The sequence below is a fragment of the Dromaius novaehollandiae genome, chromosome 1, assembly GCF_036370855.1.
Source record: "Dromaius novaehollandiae isolate bDroNov1 chromosome 1, bDroNov1.hap1, whole genome shotgun sequence".
NCBI classification, from domain to species: Eukaryota; Metazoa; Chordata; class Aves; order Casuariiformes; family Dromaiidae; genus Dromaius; species Dromaius novaehollandiae.
This window is the reverse complement of record NC_088098.1, coordinates 69,451,268-69,475,071: the sequence shown is the minus strand read 5'-3', so window position 1 is coordinate 69,475,071 and position 23,804 is coordinate 69,451,268. Positions and strand designations below refer to the sequence as shown.

Sequence of the window (23,804 nt, the reverse complement as noted above, 5' to 3'; positions counted from 1 at the left end):
GCATGCAGTTGTGTTAAATTAACCTGATTTCTAAAGCCCAGAAGGCCTATGACAGGAGGCAGTGATTTCCTGAGGACACCCCCTTCTCTTTGGGTCTCTTCACCTCTCTATCAGGGCTGTGGCACAGAGGGCCCGTACTCAAACTGGCGGATGTGAAGGTACAGTTGACATCCTCCTGAGGAGGTGAGTCATCCCTTAGCACCTCTGCCGAAACCCTCAGCAAAGGCATCAATAAGTGCAAGTTACGGTATTTGCAAATAATACACTTGGGAAAACTCTCGGAGCACTTGCACATGAGCCGAGCCACTCTGTAGCTGGAGCAGGTGGTGAGTGGCAGAAAGTCTCCTCTGTAGAGGTGCTTAAAACGGCTTTAGCATGTAGACTTTAAAAAAAAAAAAAAAAAAGAAAGAAGAAAACAGGTTGTTCCTCCTGGGAGAGGCTGGCACAACTAGCAGGCTGGCAGATAGACTGCCAAAGTAATGACAGCGCAAGAAACCTGCCTTCCTTTGCAAAGCTTTTGTATCACTGACTGTGGGAAAGTTTTGCAATCGCCATAAGAAGGAAATCCAGGATTTAAAAAAATGTGGTGGAGTGCTCCACTTCTTTGAGTAGGCAGCACTTCTGCAGTGACGTTGCTCTGGCTCCAAGCCTGGAAGCCCTTGGGCACAGGAAAGCAACAGCCTGACGCAGAAGTGACACAAAGTAAGTTGTCTCTCTCCCTGAATCTCTCTGTCTCTCCCCACCTCTCTTGCTCTCTCTCTTCTGCTGTTTCTTTCCATTTGTTTGTTTGTTTGTTTAATGGCTGTGTGCTAGTGCAGGACAGAATAGGGTCTGTGTACATCTTGGTGTCACTAAACTTGGAAGAGATTATCTGAAGTTCAAAAATACAATTCCGCAATTGGGTTTTTTTAAAGGATAAGTACTGTGGACAGCCGTGGGATGTTTTATCCCTCTGTACTCAAGTTATTCATTCTCATTAATTCATTTTTAAAAATTGCCATTAATTAAATCTTATGGTATTTTTTCTGATTCATTTTATTTTAAATAGTGCTGGTATCAATGATTAACTGGTTTGCCAAAGTCCAGATTTTTATAGAGTTGTCACTGAAAGTACTATTGTTTCATTAGGCAGAGGAAAAGGTGAGTTCATATAGTTCAGCATTTTCTATATGTTTAAAGTATACTATTAGGCTGGCAGCATAACATTAAATATTGTGAGAAGAAAACCACATCACTGATTTAAATACTGTTTATTTAACAGAGTCAGATATTTTGCAAAGTTAATCATCATCAAAATACAAATCGATAAAGAATGTATTTGCTTTAGAGAACTCTGTCTTCCAGCTAACGTTCTGTAAAGACTGGGGTAAGTTTGAATTCACCATACATTAATTATCTAAAACTGCTGTTTTCAATCTTTTTTGATTTGTGAGATGCTAAAAATGGTCTAAGGAAGGTTAGATCCTTTTAGAAACTTCGTATAATGTGGAGTACTGTGTAATACACACGTGATTGCTTTTCATAGTTCCTTTTGGTGGGTCCTCTTGGAGTAGGATTTGGAATAAAAAATAACAAAATTGAAGTGAGTGCTTATGAGGCTTTGTATCTCTTTATTAGACATTAGCACCTATTCACAGTCTTTAAGAGTAACTTAATTTGGGTTTTGGGTGGATAAGAGAGCTTTGACTTTTCTGGGTGTGGGTGGACCAAGTTACTCCTAAGTGCCTTGCCTGGGAGAACAGAGCAATCCAGGGGAACAGAGAGATCCTTACAGGTTAGCTAGTGACATGGCAGTAGCCCTGCAACCTGAAGTGTCTAAGAGCCCTCATGACACCTCATGATAGGGCTGAAACTCAGAGCTCAGCTGGCCTCCAAGGCCTGCAGGAGGAGGACTTTGATAGGTTCCTGGAGGAATGCAGCACTTCTACAAACTGGAACATCCGAGATATCAATGGGCAGAAAATGTCGTAGGCCAATATCTATGCCAATGCATGTTAGAGCTAACTCATTAATTTCAAAACTTTTGCTCGTTTTCTGACAGAGGAACTTGGCAACTTGGCAATACTTTTTTTCACTTCAGATCCTCCCTATTACCAGGTTTTCCCTGATCAGCTTAACCTACATCAACTCATGTAGCTAAGACAACTCCTTCTATCAGAGTTAAATTTTAATGAGAAAATTTTGGCAGTCTCATTAAAACAGCTATGATTACCATCTTTTTTGCAGAAACTTGTGGCCCATATGCCTTGAAGATAACTGTTGTTTCTTTTAATCTTTGCCCTCTTTTTTTCTAATGCATCCTTTTCTTTATCGTATTCCTTGCTTTATTTTCTCCTCTGTCATCATTTAGGATCTGATTCTACAAACATTTATGCAATAAATAATTTTATTCATAGGAGTACTGCCAGAATTGTACAGAGAAGTGTTCAGTATTTCTGCAAATTCATAGATTATGAAGTCAGTGGAAATCTTTGTGAATATTACATAATATCAGTAACTGTGCATGGTCAGACCAAAGTTTCATTTATCCTGGGACAGTGACCAGAAGCAAATACCTAAGGAAGAATATAAGAATTAGTTCAAGCACAATGGAGATGTTTCTCTTACGTACTTCTCTAGCCTTCAACTGCTCAGAGACTTTCCTTCTCCATATAGATTTCTAAAAACTGTTAGAAAGTTATCTCTACATTCCCTTTTATCCAATCAAGGTCCTGAAGTCTCCTAAAAAGCAGATTTCCCAAAGCAGGTGCACCAACCCTTAAATCACTATATTGACATTCTGAACACTGCTCAAGATCCCCTCTGAGAAAAACTTTACAGTGTAATTGCTTCAAGTAGTGTCTCACTGTCTAGCATGCTGAAAAACATTGGAGAAGCTTTTATTGCTATGTAAATAATAGTGACTCACGTCATATTTTCCAAACAGGAAGACCTACATATCAAAGTTAGAGGAGGAAAACCATGGATGGGAGAATCACTACCGGCCAACTTAAAGACAAGGCACCATTCCAGGACAAAAATGGCAGAGCAGTTCTTGCCAAGCAGATGTGCCATAATTGTTCAAAGTTAAAGGTATGGAGAGTAGCCCTCAGCATATATTTTCTTTAGAATACTGAAAAACATAATTTGAAGTTCTATCAAAATGTAGTTAATTCTGTATGGTAGTATTTTACACTACATGTATTGGAAACAGTGTTTTAGGTTGTGATTGCAAGCACCTCAAATTCAATAGGTGTATTCAACAGTTAAAAGATGGTGCCATATTTTGCTAATGAATGCATTACAGATGTGGTATAATCATAGTAGTAATTGCTAAAGCAGCTACATCTTTTTATCGGTATTTTTAGAAGAGAAAAAGTAAGAGTAATAAGAACATGCCATAGTAATAATACCAATAAGAAACAGCTCTATGCTGCAAATTTTCTCCAAGAAAGGAAACAGCTAAAACAATATGTGGTAGAAAGGTAAAAGGCACACAGAGTCAATGCCTTTCAACTCTCTTCTTCATTGTAAAAGAAGAGGTTTTGCAGCCCACTAAAGGTAAAGCAAGTAACATCTTCTGTTTAAATGAAAACAGTGGAAAAAGAAACAGAATTAGAAAACAAAGTATCTGATCATTGTGATCCTTGAGTAGATTGCTGAGCCATCCAGCCATGAAGAAAAATGTGTTTCTTTGCAAATTCCATTATTTTCTCTCTTCAGATATTTCTTGGAGCTCTAGCTTTTTCCTTTTTTGCCAAAGGATTTTCTGGAAGCTACATGAAGAGCATGTCCAGTCAAATTGAAAGGAGATTTGAAATTTCATCATCAATTGTTGGCATCATTGATGGCAGCTTTGAGATAGGTATGTGTACTTCCTGGGAGAGTGGAAAAATACTCCTTCTTAACACATTTTTCCCCTCAAACAGCTTTTCTTTTGTAATCTTGCTGATATCTTTTTCTGATGGTGCAGGTAACTTAATGGTAATGGTATTGGTGAGTTACCTTGGACCAAAAGTTCATCGACCAAAAGTAATTGCTGTTGGATGTCTCATCATGTCACTTGGAGCATTTTTATCAGTGATGCCTCAGTTCCTAATGGGACGGTAAATATGGACAGTTTTCACAGTGTGCAGTAGTTGAACTTGATCATATGGATTTTTTTTATCATACATCTCAGTTAAAACCTTGACAATAGTAGTTTCCTCCAGATAACTGGAAGGTTTTAGTGGGTGGATTTTTTAATATTCACTTTCTGTTTTCCCTTCTGAAAGCACAGCTCTTTCTGCTAAGTAGGTAAGAGAGAAACCTGAAATACAGTGTGTGTGTATGGCTACAGAAACTTATCCATAATTATGCATAAACTAAGTTGAATTTTTCACATGAGATGGATAAATACAGACACAGATCTTTTTAGTTGTGCTCCTGTTAAAATACTCAAACTCTAATGAGATCTTGTTGGAAGGAGTCTCTTTCTCCATGATGACTATTTATGTTGAGCTCTTTAAAATTATGAAGCTGTGTACCTACCTCCCACTGAACACAGGGAGAGTTAAGTATCTAAAGACCCCTTAGGATCTAAGCTGTAGTGCCTACATAGCCATTAGAAGCAGTTCTTGCCTCTTCAGTTCTTCAGCAGCCTTACAGAAGAGTAGTTGAAAATAAAGTCCCTCTGTCTCTCAAAAATTAGAATTATTTATCTGTATATCTTTCGTAGCTCCAAGACTTATACCTACCATAAAGACAGCATAGAAGGAGTTATGCCTGAGGACTGTGGTGCAGGAAGTGGCCACAATCACTGCTCTGCCTGTGAAATAGCAGGGAGCTTGTGCTGCAGGGGACAGCACAGGATGGAAGCAGAGCTAGGGAAATCTCCGATTTATCTCAAACTCACAGCTGAGTTCTGAAGATTACCCGTTCTTTACAACCCTGTGCAAAACCCAGCGGCCATGGAGGCCTCACTGCTGTCCATCATATTATTAAATGCTACCACTTGATAGCACTGTAAGAAGGAATATCTGCTCTTCATTCACCCCAGTGTAGTGTGATTGTACTCAAGCCAGCTGCCGGTTACTCAGCAGACTTGCGGTAGTAGCTGACTGTCTAAGTACAGCCTACCCGGGACGTGGGTTTTGCAGCCTGTGTTAATCTCTTTATATACACAGATAGATTACTCTTAGATCCTGAGATAGCTAATTTTAAGTTAACAGAGTTATTTCTATATTACCTGTCTGTCACATAGGTTAAAAAAAAGGGTGCCGCTATGGAAAAAGATCAGCACTATTGTATATAGACAGATGTGGATGGATCTCTGTCTTTGAGTCTAAAGAACAATCCCTTATTCCTGGGGCAACTTTTTGGCTCTTTAACTAAAGAAAATATTGGTGTTAGAATGGTCACAGCATTTTGAAAAATACTAACTTGCAGTTAGCCTAGCAACTAGGTAACCATTAGAAGACATTATGCAGTCCCCACCTGAAGATTTTTTTTTTTAATAGACACTCTGGAGGTGAGTTGCCCCTCTGCTCTGCCTTTATATAACAGGAATCCCATGAGCACAAGGCTCATACTCATTTCTTGCAAAACAGAGATTTTCATATGTCAGTTGTATTTTACACAGTTGTTTTCCAGTTATAATTATGAAAGGATAACCGTTACTGTGGACAACTCTTCTACAAGTTTATCAGCTTGCTCCACAGCATTGTCTGTGGACCATCCAGTTTCAGATACTATGGAGACACCAAGAGAAGTGAAAAATTCCGGTAAGCGAAAAATCCGACACTGGAATCTTGTCTTTTGCTTATCCTCATTTTATATACCCTCTTTTTATTGGAAAGCATAATAGTGAAATCTCTATCAGAAACCCTGATATGTACAAACTGATGCTATGGTTGTACAAAAATATTTTATGCTATGTTATTTTTATGTTGCAAAAAAGTATTTTCAGAATTATGTTCACAAAAATATAAATGTTTATGGCTTGCAGGATGTGAGAAAACATCAAGTTCCTATCTGTGGCTCTTTGTGTTGATGGGGAACCTTTTACGTGGAATTGGGGAAGCACCAGTTATGCCACTGGGGGTTTCATATATTGATGATTTTTCTAAAGAAGAAAACTCAGCATTTTACATAGGTAATATCCAAATGGGTGATGTTATTTTCAACACTCTTTTCTCTAAGATTTCTGTAGCAAAGCAAAAAAATCTGCCTACTCTATTTTGGTTATTTTTTGGTTGTGCAGAGACAAGTAAGGAATGCTAAAGAGATCCCATCTTTGTCTTGGAGGGATATTTCCCAGAGGCTCCTCTTGCTTTCTCCAGCTGGCTTCTGCTACATGTGCCAGTTTTGTCTCTGATGAAAAGAAACAGGGTCAGATACTTATTTCTCTACAAGTGTTTATTACTCATATCTGGTATTAGCATATCACCTTCAGTATCACAGCTTCAGAGAATAAATTCTTTCTAATCACCTATCCACAAATACCAGAGTTATCCTTAATCTCAGTAATGTAAATGTGTTTCAGAAGCTTTTAGTTGACATTTTGAATTTTACATGCAGCATACTTGCTGATGAAAGCTTTTTAATGTCAATAGTTACCTAAGGACAAACCAAACCCTTGCTGAGATGTTGTAACAAATCACTTGTAATTGGGATTTGTTGTTGTTGTTTTGAGGCAAGATACCCTATTGCCCAAGACAGAAAGCCTTACACCCAAGCTAACTGATTTATTGCCAATTTGGTTTTATCCCTTGGAGTCTTTGTGCAACTGAGGGTTCTTGGAACTGCTGCTGAAAGTAAACTTGGTGAAGCTGAGCTGGTCCTAGAGATAGTCAGACACCATCCTAATTTCAAGAAAAACTCAATGGGTGAGGCTGCAAGGTAAGGCCATTGAAAATGTCTTTATTTGGTAACGAGGAAATCTGTAGCTTAAAGAAAATGGAGATATTGTGAATGGAGATGACAGAAATACAAGTTCCACTCCCCAGTCATCAGAAATATTTTTAATCACCTCTGAGCTTATAATTACTGGTAGTTTAAAAAGTACAGCTGAATTTTTTTCTTGTCAGAGTCTGATACAGGACAGACTGCGATGTCTTGGGAGCTACTGGGGAAATGAGACCAAAAATATAAAGCAGAAGGAGACGCAGAGAATAGTATAGATTCAACCAAATGAAAATTTGTTTGGGTCATGCAACTGAAACAAAATATTTTTTAATAGAATACCCAAATGTTTCATTTTAAGATTCTGAATAGATTTTTTTCAGAGATTTATTCAATCAAAAGATTTCAATATTTTAACGGACTAACCGAAGTGTAAAAAAGAAAGCCCTGAAATATAGCAGGCCTGTAATTCCACTTTTTTACCAACTCCAACTCTTTTTATATCTCATTTTTATCAGTTGTCTGAGTCAATTTATGTCAGCATTTTTGTCAAATATTTAGTAGGTATTGTCATATAATGAGAAAAATTAAAGTCAAGCCTTGCTGTTGTATTTTGAACACTGATCTCATTATTTGACCCTGAGCTGGAAGTGTCAGCTTCATGTGTCTCCATTTCTTCTCCTACTCTTTGATGTTTTGCTGAGAAAGAATGTAGATTATTACCACTATTGTGCCACTATTTATGCCACTGTTGTGGCAGAGACAGCTTTTCACTAAATGTCAGTAGAATACAGCATTACGATCTTGGCAGAGCTGTAGTGCAAATGACAGCTCATAGTAATAAAGCCCTGAGCTGCCATAGAATGGAATAGAAAGGGAAAAACTGCGCTTTTTTTTTTTCTGCTTTGTTTTAACTATCTTACAGAACTTAATGGGGGATGATAACTTTGCTATAGAATTATATAAGACAGAAAATTGATCTTTTTACACAACCCTTTAATTTATGTAGTTCTACCAGGCCATCAACATGGTCCTGAGTTAATGCCCGTGCTGGTATGATGCACTGTACACTGCATACAGTCCTAAAAAGTGTTTTTACGTAAGGTCACTGTTCCGTATGACTATGAGGCATAACGACCCAACCCACTGTCTGCAAGCAACTGGTATTCATTAGGAGGTAGGACTGTAAGGCTCTGACCAGTTTGCTTTGCTCTGAGAGTGCCCTTTGCTGGAGTAAAACTTTGAAAGTCTGAGACTGACTGACTGCTTATTTTTATAAATATTCTCCCATACTAATCACCTAACTTAGGTATTTCATGGTATTCAGATATCTAACTCCTGCTTAGGTGCCTCCAGAAGAGTTGCCACTATATCTCTGAGGATCTGGCCCATACTATAAGCTTTTGGTGGCCAATTTTTTTTAATCACTTTCTAAGTGTAATTGAAACTGAATGTTGACATGGTTAATTAACATTGGTAGCACTCAGATTTAGCATTCTGTAAGAGGAATAATAGGCAATTAAAATTATTTAATGAGGTGTACTCCACTTCCATGGGTTTCTCACTGAAAGAGAGACTGTGAATGAATGATATTACATCACAAAGTTGAATGCTAACATATAATCCTGTATCTATTGAACTCAATGGCTTCAATAAAAACATGTCTGAGGCCAATGTATGTTGTAAATTTTAAAACCGATTATATGTCATAGTTACTCATCAATACAAGGGCTAGGTTGAGGTATGTTTACTTGCAGCAGCTGATTAATTGATAGGCTTGTGTGATTTACTGTTTACAGTTCAGTCTTTTTATTAGCTACAAAGGATAAATACAAAAATAGAGTAGGAAAATATCACAGTGAACTTATTTGATTTTATCTTATCATGATATAGGTGTAAGCTTATTAGATTAGTGAAGTTGTTCTTTAATTTAAAAGCTATGCAAATGTAAAATTTAAGTTAAGAACTTTATTACACCTGTTCTTCTCAGTTTACCTGATAACTTATAGTATGTTAAAGAGATTTGCTGTAAAATACTGGGCTGCTGATACTGGTGTGCTGGGGTTTTTTACCTGTTTATTTTAGAAATTTTTCACTGAGTATCTGAACTTTGGAGATGAGCTTTCATAGTGCAGAGTAGTAAGATCTGCTCTAGATTAATTGATAAACATAAAGAGGTATTTCTTGACTTCCAGTGTCAAAATCCTGACTCTACACAAGTCAAATGCTTTAGCATCAGAATTTAACATAAAAGGTCAGATTTTCCAAAGAATTAAAATAAGAGCTCTGAATGAAAGCAATATACAACTGAAGTAATGAAGCAGAGAAGAAAACTCATATGGTTAAATTACATTATCAGAATTCATTACAGAAGTCTTTGATCATTAGCTGAGCAATCACTGTATTCAGCAGTGAGTTTGCAAAACTAATGAATGAAATATCTCCATGGTAGAACAATACAGTATGTACATAAGTGCGTATTAATTCATCTGTTAACTAGTTTGCTTATCCTACTGCTCAGTGAATCAACAAAGGTTCTGTATAAGGTACCTTATTCCAATACAGCCAGATTTATATTTCCTTGTTGCCCAATGAAAATATTCTCAGCGTTCACTTTTATTGCCTCTATCATTTAAATGTGACTCTAAACTTCAGAAACATGTCTTCTTGTATGTACATGGTCAATTGAACTGCTGTTACTTAAACTAAAGACCTGAAAATACAGAACGGGGAAAAGTTCTGAATTCTAAAATCACAAAACATCATGCAAGTTATAAACATAATTATGATACATTCAATGGACCTAGAGTCGTATGTTCTTTCATTAACTGCCATAAGCTGAGCAGCAGAACTACAAAAATCTGAGGAGAGAAGTCAAGGAAGAGGTGGGTAAAAATCACTACAGTGTAGATTCTCTTTCCTTGTATTTGTTCTGCGACCCAGATCTTGCCAATTAAAATGCATGTGGGAGTCCATTTGAGAGCCCACTGCCTTCAGCAAAGCCCTCTGTGGGTGAAGGAGCCCACTTTACGTTGCAACTAGCGGTCTGGTGGCTTACAGTTTATTTTCGTGCCTCTACTAACTAACGCTTAGACAGTCTGAGTCTGCCCATTTACTTTTGTCTTTACCTCTTCTCAGAGGAGTGGGATGCTTGTTCCCACAATGTCTTCCTCACTTGTGCCTCGTTGTGCCTCCTTCATATTACAGGTGTGGTGAGATCTGCGGGGATGTTTGGGCCGACCCTGGGCTTCCTGCTTGGATCTTTCTGCGCCAATCTGTGGGTCGATATTGGCATTGTGGATATTGGTGAGAGACAGTGAGGGGATGCTGTAGCTGAGAGGGCTGCAGTATAGGAACCTGCATACTAACAGTGCATTGCCAGGTTACTCCTCCAAAAAGGCGGGCTCTCTAAAGGTTTTTGCTACTCAAAAGCTGATGTTGTTGCTGTTTGATTTACATCTGCAGCGCTGTAGTGTGACCAGAACAGCCCTTATTACACCTTTGCTGGGTAGCTGAGGATGAATGAACAAATGAAAGGCCTTCCCCATTTTAAGAGAACAATGAAGGGCTTTTGTTCATGGACATTTGGCAAAAATTAGGTTCTCTAAATAAAAATGGAACAAAGCTCCACATGAAATCCCATTTCATTGTCCAATTCACTTTATATGTCTATAGTCCCAAGAAAATTTGAGGAACTTCAAGAAGAAACCTATTGGGTTTGGGGCTGGAAGAAGGAGGGGGCAGTGGGAAATTGAGAAAGGGAAGTTCTTCCTTGGTGGTAAAGAGCTCTCTTGCTGCCACCCAGCCCCATAGAAAGTGTTGAAAGGCTAGTCTGCAGCAGAAAAGGTCACCATGGGTCTAGATGGCACTTCTTACTTTTGACTGCATGGGGCTGATTTAATACAAGCAGCCTTTTAAGTCATCACATGGAATATAAATCTGCTTTTTCCCGGTGTTTAACTTTATAAATAAAAGTTTAAATTAAAGTTTATTTGTTCTATATTGTATTTAATTTCTTTTCCTGTCTTTCTGTATTTCACAGGTGCCATCAGCATAAATCCTAAGGATACCCGTTGGGTTGGTGCCTGGTGGCTTGGATTACTGATCTGTGGAGCAGTCAGCTTTATAGCTTCATTGCCTTTCTGGTTCCTGCCATACTCCTTACCAAAAGAAGGAGAGGATGAAAATCAGAAGATTAGTCATTTGCCTGTGTCTGTTCAGGGGGAACATTGTAAAATAGAGCCCCCAGTTCAGCCACAGTTAAAGTTCTCTGAGGCAGTAAAAGGTGAAAGATTATGGCCCGAGCATTTGCATGTGAATTCTCTCCCACAGGTTCATTCTAAGCTGAGCATGGGTTTACACAGCACCCAGCAAAATGCATTACTGCAATGCAAACGATGGACAAAAGTGCTCTCACTAAATTGTAATATTATACTTGAGTGCTGAGGGTGTGCTTCAGTCCTCCTGCTATGTCAGACAGTTGGAAAAAACTCATGCTGTTGCTTTGAGCCCTTCCCAGTTCAACACAGTAGTTGTCATATGATCTATTACAGCTATAATCATAAGAAGGGGGAGGGCATGAAACATCCCAGTCCTTTATTAATGAGCAATTCACTATTGGCAGCTTTCTCTTTAACTGAGACCAACATATGGGAGGGAAACACATGGCTAAGTAGCTCATTGGCAGTTGGTGGGGTTTCACTGAATTCATGGTTCCTGTATATGAGCTCAGTTATGCTGAGTTTGATAAATTAGCCTAGTATAGTTAAGATCAGAACGAAGTATCCAGTGCTGGACTCAGTCCCACAAGGGTTTTATTCATATGTATGCACGTGCACCCATTAGTGGATGGGATGCTTCCCTGAGAAGTGTTTTGAACACTGATCTTTTAGGCAAGTATGCCAACAGCTAGACTACGGGTTAATCACAAGCTTTTCTTCTTCACTGTTGAATTTTATAGACTTAGGTAAACTAATCAAGGATCCCAGCAAAGGTTCCTGCCTTTGGCTGGGCCAGGTGCCCCAAATCCCTTTCTCTGAATGTCACCCCTGGGTACTGCGTGTGGTGCTCTCACATGGTTTGCGAAGGCTTCTACTTTAGGCCAAAAAATTTTTGCTTAGTATATGATAGGGAATCTTAATCTTGGGGCACTCTCCTGTTTGGGCATTGATGATCAGTGCTGAAAGCCGTGTCGCCTTTGATGAATAGTCCCGTGTCCCAGACAAGATAATCTAGGATTTCTGATTCCCAGTCCAGCATCCACCATACCATTTGGCATTGCTGCTTCATGCAGCAGTAACTCTGTAAATCATGTGTTGGCAATGGGGAAAATTCTCACTTTGGCAAGCATATATTTTGATAGGCAAAAAATTATATCCTGCTATTAATTAAATCAAGGTTAGGTTTATTTGCTAACAGATGCCAAACCAACTCTTCTCTGTTTAGCAGGGTGTACAGCATATAACTCTCCATTGCAGATTTCCTACCGACTTTGAAGAAGCTGTTTGGAAACCCAATTTTCCTGGTGTATGTGCTCCTCACTATTTTGCAGTACAATTCTCTTGTTGGATTGATAACCTATGAGACAAAGTTTATGGAGCAGCAATTCAACGTATCAGTGGCAAGAGCCATCTTTCTAATTGGTAGGTACCTGTCTTCTTTCTATTCTAAAATCAAAAAGGAAGATTTTCTTTGTTGTTTTGTCCTCTATTTTAAGAGGACCTTCTGTGAACTTTTTTTGGTTAAAAAAATACTGTGTGGAGGTTTATTAGTTTCCTACTGTATTTTGAAAGTGGATGTTAATTTTAGTGTTAATTTTCCTGGTGTTCCCAATATAGTGAGCTAGTGGATTTTTAGAACTGGGTGAATTTTTCAGTGGAAGCTTTTTTCAAAGAATGAGATTGGGGTTGTGAATTTGTGTCAGTCTTCATGAAAACAAACCCCACATAAATTGCAACTAAGTAGCAACTAAAAGAACCATGATTGTTTAATTTCAAAAATGTCCAAAGAAATGTCTGATTTTCCTTTCCAGAATAATAGTTTGGTTCAAATGTTTTGATTACAAATACAAATTTTATAAAACAATCAACAATATATAAGCAATCAAAAAACAAAGTGTAAAATTTCAGGTCTTTTCATTCATCTCAAAATTCTTTTATTTGCCAGTTCCCTCAAAAATAATTTCATTTTAGTTCTCTACAAAAAAAAGCTGAATAATATTAATATCTTGCAGAGCTGGATAAACACGGTCTCATAAACTGGCAAGAAAACCAGGGTATTTGAGGACATTGCAGAACCTGTATTCCATTACTTTAATCTGAAGAAGGTCTGCTTTTGCTGTGAGTCAGGTACAAAAGTGGAAAGAACTTTTTTTTCTTCTTTCTCTTTTTCAGATGCAGGTAAAATTTTACAAAAACAGCATGACCAAATAAAATAAAGTAAAATAAAACCAATGCAGAGAAAGACAAACCCCTCACAATAGAAAAGTAAAAGCTCTGTATTTGGCATGTAAATATTAGGGCCGGAGTTTGTGAAAAGTTGAACAGATATTAAATCTAAATGCAGATCTTCCCATGATTCAGTCTCAGAGCAAAATGGAATCTCATGCAAAACCAGACATTCCTTCCTTTCACACTGTGTTTTTGGGACTTATCGGTAATCTTCAGAAAGTGTAATGGTTTACATTAGATGAAGAAGTTCCCATGCGCTAAGTCTAAGTGGCAGCAGTTAACATCTTTCTGTTACCTTTTATTTGCAGGTGTGGTACTTTTACCCATCACAATCCTGGGGATGTTTCTAGGAGGCTTTTTGATTAAGAAATTCAAACTGCATGTAACTGGAATGGCAAAGTTTGCATGCATCACCTTTGTAATAGCATATCTGTTAAATCTCCTGTACTTTACGTGCAATTGTGATGTACTCCAAGTGGCTGGATTGACAGTGCCCTACTCTGGGTATGTATTCCCTTGGGTTTGGGCTTGTTGTGTGCCTTGCCACAATTGTTTCCTCTATGTTCAGAATATTTTGCATGCACTTGAATTCTTTTACTCTCATAATCTCGCCTGGGCTCATAATCTCATCTACACTAAGAACTTTCTAATTTAGAAAACATTTTAAACTGGATTTAGATGAGTTCCTAAATATAGCCTCTCTGTTGATTTACTGTAGCACGTTGCTACAGCCTTTTTTATAAAAGATATGTGTATATTTGCGTGTTTAAAAGCTGACTAATTTGTCTCTGAAACCAAAGCATACCAAGTTATCTGCTAGCGTCAGTCAGTGCTGTTTCAGCTCAGACAGTGAAGGTACTGTGATTATATCATTTCATCGCTCCCTTGTAGCAACACACACAAGAGGATCCTAGGAGTTAAAATAGACTTGACAGGCTGAAATGATACCTAGTGCTGGGGATGTGCAGAATACTGTGACTTTGGTTTTCAAGTTTCAGTTAAGTTGGACATTTCTTTTTGGTAATTGTTTACTGCTGATAGGCAGTGTACCTTTGTACACCGGCAAATCACTAACTAAGATGAATTGGATCTGAAGCAATTGAAATGTTTATATTTTATTTCAAAGGTTTAATTTAAAGCTGGCCTCCTGCTGCCCCATAGTGAGTGGGAAGTACAAAAAGTGTTGAAGGTGGCTTCCTCGTAGCACCCCAGTGGCTTTAGGTCTAGAAGGGACCAGTCTCTAGCTCAGTAGTTATCAGCCTGCACTGGTGGTTACCAGCCTCCCTTAGTATCCGGAGCTACCTACCTACCTGGGTCTATTTTTTTCCACTGGAAGGTAGAAATGGTTACCGGAGAAGCATGTGCTACCCAAACAGAATTTCCCCCTCCCTTACTAGGACCACAGTCATGCCTTTTTGAGAACACTTTGCCTACTGTGTAAATTTAGCTCAGTCTGGTCCAACAAATTTAAAGGGATTTTAAAGGATTAAACTGAATCCAGCAGGGCTTGCTGGATTTTTCAGTTCAGACAGAAACTCAGGCCCGTGTTTCTTGAAACTGAGCATGTGCTCAGGGAAATATCTAGTTATCTTGGCAAACCTGAAACCCAGTTCAGCTTTGAAGTTAGTTATGCAATGGATTTCAGTTTTGGCCAGTGGTGATAACTGTGGCAGAGTGCAACATCAGATGCTGTAGACAGAACTAAAGAATAAGTGTGAAATATCAAGATAGCAAATACTGAAAGAGCAATTACAGGTTTTCCAGTCCCTGACAGTTGGGAGTGACTGGAGAATTTATCACCTGATCAGACTTTTCTGGTCAAGTGAGTCACATACTCTTTCACCAGTTTAATAACTTATGGTGTGAAGACCAGCCATATCACAAGAAAGGCTAAAAGGAAACCAGTTATTTTCCATTCTAAAAAACTTAGGAGGAACGTAGCCCCCATGAGGCTTGTTTTGGATTGAGAGGTAAGGATGAAGAAAAGGAAAAAATTTCAACACCTTTTCTTTAATTTGTGAATTTAGGTCTTGTTTTTTAAAATCTGTGGATGTAAGTCACCTTAAAGCTTGGGTGATTTGTAGATTGTGGGTTCTCCACACTTTCTCAGAATTGAGCCCTGCTACCGTGCCCGTAGAACTGTTGGCCACTTCTTTAGTTCTCAGTTCTCGTTGCCATCCTCTTAGCTTAGCACCTTGGGCGTCAGTTAGATGTTTCTTACAGAAATCTTAATAAAAATGAAAGCTATAAAAGTCCATGATAAGGTACCATAAGAAATGAGATCTGAGAAGAAATGACTCAAGCCTGGCCCAGGCACAGAGCTGCTGCTGCGTATGGTTAGAGCTGAGGTGGAAGCAGCACTTCCCCCTCAGACGTGCTTGTGTTTCTTTGCCACTAGCCTGCTCTGATCCAGTGAACAAATGTCAGGGATACCTTGCTGCTGCAGTTTTATGGAAGTATTATATCACCGCTTCCAACATGCAAATGTGGCAAACTCTCCACTACTAGGGAAGAGCATGGCTAATCTACTGGCAATAGAGATTTGGGGTATGCTTTTCTTTTTCTTGGACTGAATTTTCAAATAAAAATGTAATATCAAATATTCCCTCCCAGTTTGTGTTTATTCATGTTCTCCTACCCTTTAATAATGCCCAGGATACCTACTTTGCAAGTTACATGCCTTTTCAGCAATAGTGCATAAAACTGTTCATACATGATGAGATGAGATGAGCTCTCAAGAGAACATTGGTTTAGCTGACAATAGCTTAGTCTCCATAAAACAGCTTCACAGTCTGTTGGATGTTGTTGGATGCTAACAGACATCTGTCCATGAGGGTTGTTTCACTTTCTCATTTTTTCTACCTACTCTCAGATATTTTGTCTGAAGTTATATTCAACTACATAATTCTTTTGTTTCTTCCTGATCTTTTCCTGCAGAGTAAAACATCTCTCCTTCCCCCAAAACAGCTTCATTGCCAGTTGCAATGCTGACTGCAGCTGCAAGATGAATCAGTGGGACCCTGTATGTGGGGATGATGGAATCACTTACATGACGGCCTGCTTTGCCGGGTGTAAATCATCAGCTGGATTTGGAAAGAATATGGTAAATGTATAGGTGGACAGATGATTATTCATACAACTGGATTTCTCAATCTATTCATTTTTTTGGCTTTTTGATTAAGAAACCCCATGGAGACAGATGTCCATTCTGTACTGTTTAACCATGAAGTAGCAACTGAGTGAACGCAAGGTTCCAGGTAGGATTTTAAAAAGAGTTGGGAGGAGGTAAGCAAGCCACTCAGGAGATACGTAAAACTCCCAGACTGTTGACTAAGATTTCTTGAATGCTTTTATTTTAAATTTTTGAAATTTAAATTAAATGATTTTCTTCTCAGCAAGATGACTATAAATTTCATTTTAAGTTTCTCAGTAGATCTCTTATTGCATAGGTCCAACACAGCTAAGAGTGGTCTGCTTTAGAAGCCCTTTACCTTTGTCATTTTATCAGCAAATCCTGTGGTGGGAACTCATGTGCAGATCTATGTAAAATTGTGAGTGACAGTTTCATGAATGGTACTGGTATTGCCTACTTTCCCGAGCTGCTGTAGCAGTGGAGCAGCAGCTGCACAGGGGATTCAGTCAACCTGGCTGTGCTGACTTAAATAAACCCTACCTCTAAACTGTACAGTCAGAAGACCTGTAAATGTAGGCCTTTGTGCTCACCTCTGCTTAAACTGTCTTCAAAGTTTTAAGACCGGTTCCATCACTTTAATTTAAGTCAGCTAGGCCATGGGCAGAGGAGCATCCTCAAGAGCCCAGCAGGTCCAGAGTTCTGTTGGAGGAGCATTTTGCGTGAGTCATCTTTAGTCTACCTTAGGCCAGATTAGCTGGTTTGGCTCAGCTCAGCAGCATAAAACAGTTCATTGTGCCTGATGTGAGGTAGACAGTCCTCATTGGCACTGCTTGCTGGAGACAGTAACAACACCAGGGACTGGATTGCTATTACTGCCACAGCTGTATTTGGAAAAGGTAGGTCCAAAGCCCTAGGAAATGTTTTGTCATTTGCAAATTACACTGGAAAGAGCTAGCAAGGCCTATCTTCATGTAAGCCCAGTTAAGATGACACTGCATGACCAGATCATTTGCTTCATTTAGTGTGTTACTGCTCTTGTAACTGCTACTACTTTTCTGCCGCAGTTTATCACCCTCAAAGTTGAGCATCATCATCAGATCATGTGAAAGGTCCTGGCCTGCTTCAGTGAGCAGCTGACTGCATTAGCCTTAGTCCTTGCTGAAGATGAGTGCTTATGAAGACTAAGTGGCTGAACCAAGGTTTCCTTATGTCACAGCCTCAGTCGGAAAAGGCTTTGCATTACAGGGAAAATACATAGAGGTCAACCCCAGGTCTTACCTTATCATGTTTATAGCCAGAAACAAAATCTAAATAAATATTTGTTATGCAAATATTTAAATATATGTAATTTACAGATATACTTAGAAATACAAATACATTTACCAATATATTTACAAATGTTACATTTGTATGTATATACATTACAAATAGATTTACAAATACAAATATTTAAATATATGAATGTTTATAAAGCAACCCTAGTCTGAGCCTATACATAACCATCATAAAAACATCCAAATGCTGTAAATTAAGGAGGCTGTGGCAAATGATGAATGTTAAACCATCAGCTTGCATTTTCAAAGTAGTTTGAGGGATTTAGTCACACCTGTCTGTTCAAATAACCGTTACTATACAGCTTTGAAAATTCCTGTAAATTGTTCTGCAAAGCAATGAAAACTAACAAAATTGTCATATTAATTGTGTGAATGACCATGTCTTCTGGCAGAAGCATGAATGACTTCTCATAACAATACTGAAAAAGACAGGCGATGTATTCTGCCTTGGTGATATCTGTAGCCATATTCTCATACTACACATCAGTAGGACTGGCTTTCAAACCCACATTGCCTGCTGGCTTCGATGGCTATGACAGAGCCCCCTTTCAATCCAAGACCAAATGCTGATTTAGATACATAACGATAGATACCCATGTTTGCATTTTCAGGCCCATATCTATACCTTTATTGCTGTTTATGTACTTCATAGCATCCCTGATCAGAATGGCTTCAGACTTCACGTCTGAATTTTATAGCTTTGGCCCATCTTCAGCACACACAGAGCACTTTCTGTCCTAGCAGCAGCATGGCTGAAACCAGAATCACAGTTGCTTTGTGTCTCTGGAGCAGCTTAGAGCGGCTGGAGCATACCAATGAACTTGGCCATCGGTCTGCAAAGATGATTAGGAGGTTCTCTCAGCATAAACAACAGCCTGCCTGTTATATGGAGTGAAAAAATCTACCTCCTAATAGGTAGTACACAGAATACACTGAATTCTGATTAAATAAATTCTTCTTCTCATCTTCTTTCAGGTGTTTCACAATTGCAGCTGTGTGGAAGGACAAGGGCATGGACTTGGCAATTCCTCTGCAGTTTTGGGACAATGCCAAAGAGAAAGCTGTACCAAAACATTTCCCTATTTTTTAGCATTACAGGCCGCATGTGCATTTATTTTATGCTTAGGAGGCACTCCTACATATATGATAATGTTTAGGTGAAATACTTTGCCTTACCTTGACCATAAAGCTTGGGGAAAAGAGAACCAAAGTACAATATCTACCATTTCATTCCTGTTCCGAGGAATGGCATTCTGATCAAATTGGGGTTGTGTGTCTTTCCCTGCTCTCTAAAATCTGCCTCTGTTTGGAGGGATAATGGTACATCTACCCAATCACTTAATTCCAATTTAAGGCCTAGTACATACTTTGATGATGGCTAGGCCTTGTGCTGATTCTGTACATTACATTTTACTTCCAATGACAGGGATGTGTTTAACAGAGCAATGAACTTGAAATAAGATATGGTGCTAACCCATTTCCGAAGTGGCTATACTTTTCACTTAAGAAAAAAACATTCACCTTTGTTAAGAGGTTTACCAAAAAGCTTTGTTGTCTCAGAATTTTGTCTGTGTTGTGGATATATGTGAAAAGATCAATAGTCTATTTTATCTAGAGCTGGTATAAAGAATTATGTTATCAGCAATAATTTTTTATTTTTGTTCCCTTGATTGTCAAGCAACACTGCTATGTTATACTCAGAAGACAAGACAGTATTTTGTGCCTTTCACGTGGAAGTTTCTTTCCATTTGTGCTTATGAGTGAATTACAATCGTCAGCAGGCAGTGCACATCACTAGCTAACTTTCTTCCCTAAATTGCTGATTCTTCTGCAGTTTTTCTTAGTGCAGCTGTTCTTATTGCTTGCCTGGATTACAGACAAGGTTAACTTTACTGGGAAAAGCTGCCAGACAGCTCGTGCATGTAATCAGCAGTTATTAATAATAGTGCTGGAAAGAAGATATGATATACTGACCTAGCATAAACTGCAGTTCGGGAAATGGACAGGCCAGAGCAAATCTCCTGTCTGCTCCCATGCCAGCTCAGCGCTCCCTTCTGCTCTTTTTGTGAATTCTTCTAATTTGCCTGATGGACATAGGCTTTGTCTCCACTGGTAAGAATGAGGTGCTTTTATAACCAGGTAAAACTCATGGTCACTGTCTCTCCGTAAAATGCTAGAGACCCAGGTGGGTTTTATCTGCATGTATCCTCTCCAAAAAGTCTTTAAAACCTGCTCTTCTTACATTCAAGAGTAGTTCCTAGAGGTTCTCCCATTCAGCTCAATGAGAGTTCATCCACTGAAATCAATGGAAGGAGGCTCAACATCTGAACTTTAACTTTGGTGAATGTTTTCAGTTAGAGTCCCGGTGAAATGTGCTAGGTAAGCCACAGTACTTTTGGGATGGGGCAGGTGCAGATGTTCACAGCACAGCCATCAGTGTAGCTATCTTAGTCTACTGTTCCCCAAAGCATCAAAACAATGTATTATTTTTGTTTCCTTTTCAGATCTGTTTCACCAGACTTGAAATCCTTTGCTGTGGGGATTGAAACTTTAGGTGGTAGAGTACTAGGTAAAGCTCTGTTTCATTTTCTTTTGGAAATCAAATAAGCAACAGAAGAGAGAGACCAAAGTTAGGTGGTGGGATGTCCTTGTTCCAGGCCAGCTACCTGAGCAGGATTAGTCTGGATGTCCTTAACACCCATGTCCTACCTCTTGCAAACCTTGCCTTAACATTTTGAAATTTTCCCCACGCAGATAAGCCCTTTTAGTCATTTGGTTCTCTCCCTTAATCTCTGCATTTTAGCCGAGTGCTGAAATAGCTAGTTCATTATATTAAAGCATTATGACTGTCTTTAAGTACTAGTCCAGCAACACACTTACTACATATTTGGTTTTGATCAAGTGCTTAGATTGAGCCCTTTGCACTGAATTAACCATTTTAATTGCAAACAGTTGTATAATACCCAAATAAGTGTATTATTATATATATACATTAATATATCATGGCACATGATTCCATACCAGGGACTGACAAGTTTTGGTTATACTATTTCTTTAAACAACAGAAGTTAAAATTCTGATAGAAAATACTATTAAAGTGGAATTACTGACTTTTTTTCCCCCTGAACTGGAACTGAAAATAACAATGCTGTAATCATTCATCCATTCCACTCCTTTTCAGTACTTGGTTTAAAAAAAAATCAGAAGTCTTGTTATCTCAAAGCTGGACCAGGATGTTTTGTCCCATTTTTTTTAGCAGAAACCTGTAGTGAGATTCATTTTGTCATGTCTTCACCATGATTTTAAATTCTGACATCTGTATTTCTAAGATCATGTAATGAGACTTTTCTTTGCAGGAGGACTCCCAGCTCCTATTTATTTTGGTGCCTTAATAGATGAGACCTGCTTGAAATGGGGAACAAAAAGCTGCGGGGGATCTGGGTCTTGCCGAGTATATGACACAAAAGCATTCAGGTGAGCTGAAATCTTCAGCAAGGGGTTGGGAACTTGGCTTCTGAGGCAGCTTTGGCCACCAAGGACTGAGGCATACTTTTGCCTGTGAGAATTGTCCAGAAATGAATTAGGACACTACAAGCATTGAAACTCCTTTTTTTGACTATGCCTTAGTAGCTCAAATAAGCCACGCATTTAGATTAAATCTGACTTACAGCATTGCAGTACACTCCTTTACATTGCCAAAGTCTGTATCTTTCATGAAGCCCCGGTGCACTGAAGAGTTCTGTGGTGCTTTGGGGAGACTGAACAACCCTAGAAGAAGGGTAGTACTGAAGGTGCTCTTCCTCACCTCCTGGTTTCTCTCCTTACCGATCTACAAAACCCAGTACATCTTGATCATCCTGGACCAGTTAAAGTCTTAACGCTTTCTGGAGGCAGTTGCTCTCCCCAGGCCAAGAGGCTGTTTCCCAGCTGAACTGTCCTTTAACTGAGGAGCTTTTTGTGTGAATGTGAAGGGTTGGAACTGGGGAGAAAACCCAGGACTGAAAAAACGCGTTGAGCATTTTCAGAGCAAGAGTCTACCATTAGAGTTTATCATAGGATTTCGCTATTGAGAGAGCTGGTCACAAAATACACTTGGAGAAGGGACGCAGAGGCTTGCTGGTGTGTTAAGTGCTGCAGCCAAGAGCTTGATATTGTGCTGTTGGTGGCACCTGGGACAGCTGGTGGGCCCCAGCTGTGCAGCTCCCCCATCCCAGTCCTAAAATGTGGTCCATGGACAAGGAGCATTTCTCACATAGGAAGCATCTCCGCTAGCAATGTAGGACCAGATCAGGGCCTGCCCAGGACTCAAAATCATCAGATTGTTTGTTTTCTGTCTGTTATTTCTCGAAACATGGACTGATACCTGGCTAAGAATAAATGCCTATGCCTAACTATTTGATATCTTGCATGGTTCCACTCAGAAGTGGCGAGCATTACTAATAGAAACATGTTTTATCACTTTTTTTTTCTAGAAACATCTATCTTGGACTCATCGCAGGACTACGGGCAGGATGCTGTCTCCTGTACTTAGTGCTCTATGTTTTAATAATGAAACGGTTCAAACCAGACAGCAAAGAGATGACAGATATTAAAAATACAGAAAGTCCAACCGGTAAAGAACCAGTTAATATCAACAAAAAGGAAACTCTGCCTGGTGCAAGAATTTCAGAAGATGGTGAAGAAACATGTATGTAAAAAAGAAACAAGGTCTTTTCTAACTCTGCCTATGTACCAGTTTTTCTAAGCACAACAGAGGTTTTATTACTGACTTTAACAGCTGGTTTACATTTTTGGGGTTCAAAGAAAGGATGTTTCTGAACTGTTGAATTTTAATTTACTTTATCATATCCTCTTCCCCTCCTCATCCCAAACAATAGAGGAAAAAGAGTTTTAAGATTTGAGGAAACTCTCAAACCTCCTTACCCCCAGTTCTCTTTCTAGACCAACTATAAGACTGGCCAAAATTTTTCAAGTGTCATAATTTTGAATACAAATGAGAAATTAAAAAGAAGAAATCTACAATAATGGTGTATTTTCCTGTTTTTAACCAACTTTACTTCAAGTCCTCTTGCCTTGTATCTAGTCCCACTCCTCTGAATGGCTAACCAAGTTATACTTGCCCAGTTGCTGTGATGGACTTTGCTGCTTGTTTGATGATCCTTGTCACAGATTTGGTCCCATGCCCCATGCTCAGGTGAGAGCCCCCATGAACATCAGTGAGCACTTTCTGAATAAGAAAGTGACATCAGGATGTGGCTCAAAACCAGTAAGCAATCAAAATGGATTGAAAACAAAAGAAAATAGTGTATTAATTTTGCAACACATCTCAGTATTGGATTTGAGTAAAATTACTCTGAACTGATGCAATAAATTGATAGATATTGAAGTTAAGTTTTTTGTTTTGTTTTGCTTTGTTTTTTTTTGATGTGGGCAGATTTATCCTAATGACTACAGTATATAGATATGTATCCTAATGGCCACATGTATATAGATTTCCTTCATTTTTTTGAGGAACCACCAGTAAGCATTGTAATACAGTGCTGAAAGCTTCAGATTTCACATCTTTCCATGGACAGACTACTTTAGAGAGAATCTGTAATAAAGAATGCTTCCAGTAGTCATTACTGGGAAAAAGCAGTTTCTGAAAAATACTTGGTGTGATATTTCTCTGACAGATCTCATTCTGTACCTTTGCAATTGGAGCAAATATGCCTAGTAAGATCACTGTAGGTTTTGTCTCCACCACCACAGATATTTTGCTTTCTTTCCTGAAGGGTATTCCCTACTCCCTGAAGTCTCATGCAGAAGCCTAAAAGCAAGAAACAAGCTTCCTTCCTAGTCTTAAACTTCCCTGGGACATGGAAGGGAGCACTGTATTAGTATAAAGAAACTGTACTACCCTCTATTTGAGAAAGCAGCAGAGCAGAGGGCAGACGAGAGATATTCTCCACATTAAATGATCTTCTGATCTCTCTTCTACCACCTGTCCCATGTAGGTGCCAACACAGGAATTGAAGCCCTTGGAAA

General features: G+C 38.9%; 1 protein-coding gene across 5 annotated transcripts; it reads left to right on the top strand.

Moving 5' to 3' along the window:
* Positions 1-23,168, top strand: LOC112978908 (solute carrier organic anion transporter family member 1C1-like). 5 transcript variants are annotated; one of them, XM_026092696.2, is made up of 16 exons: positions 1-702; positions 1,262-1,366; positions 2,927-3,072; positions 3,703-3,844; positions 3,953-4,085; positions 5,611-5,741; positions 5,966-6,112; positions 10,069-10,167; positions 10,904-11,146; positions 12,339-12,503; positions 13,619-13,814; positions 16,278-16,413; positions 18,753-18,934; positions 20,282-20,346; positions 21,134-21,251; positions 22,250-23,168. In XM_026092696.2, the coding sequence occupies exons 3-16, from the start codon at positions 2,962-2,964 to the stop codon at positions 22,470-22,472; spliced, it is 2,091 nt and encodes a 696-aa protein (XP_025948481.1). In that variant the 5' UTR covers positions 1-702; positions 1,262-1,366; positions 2,927-2,961; the 3' UTR covers positions 22,473-23,168. The 5 variants fall into 5 exon arrangements, with proteins under 5 accessions (XP_025948481.1, XP_025948475.1, XP_025948477.1 ...); XM_026092690.2 differs by having other exon boundaries at positions 2-702; positions 16,248-16,413; XM_064515839.1 differs by having other exon boundaries at positions 3-702; positions 3,743-3,844; positions 16,248-16,413.
* The last annotated feature ends 636 nt before the right edge of the window (positions 23,169-23,804 follow it).

What these genes read in the sequence shown, in the direction of transcription:
- LOC112978908 (XM_026092692.2), top strand. Translation starts at nt 2,962, where the DNA reads ATGGATGGGAGAATCACTACCGGCCAACTTAAAGACAAGGCACCATTC. An exon ending in AAGAGAAGTGAAAAATTCCG is followed by an intron (nt 5,742 to 5,965) that starts GTAAGCGAAAAA and finishes TATGGCTTGCAG; the next exon opens with GATGTGAGAAAACATCAAGT. An exon ending in AAACTCAGCATTTTACATAG is followed by an intron (nt 6,113 to 10,068) that starts GTAATATCCAAA and finishes TTCATATTACAG; the next exon opens with GTGTGGTGAGATCTGCGGGG.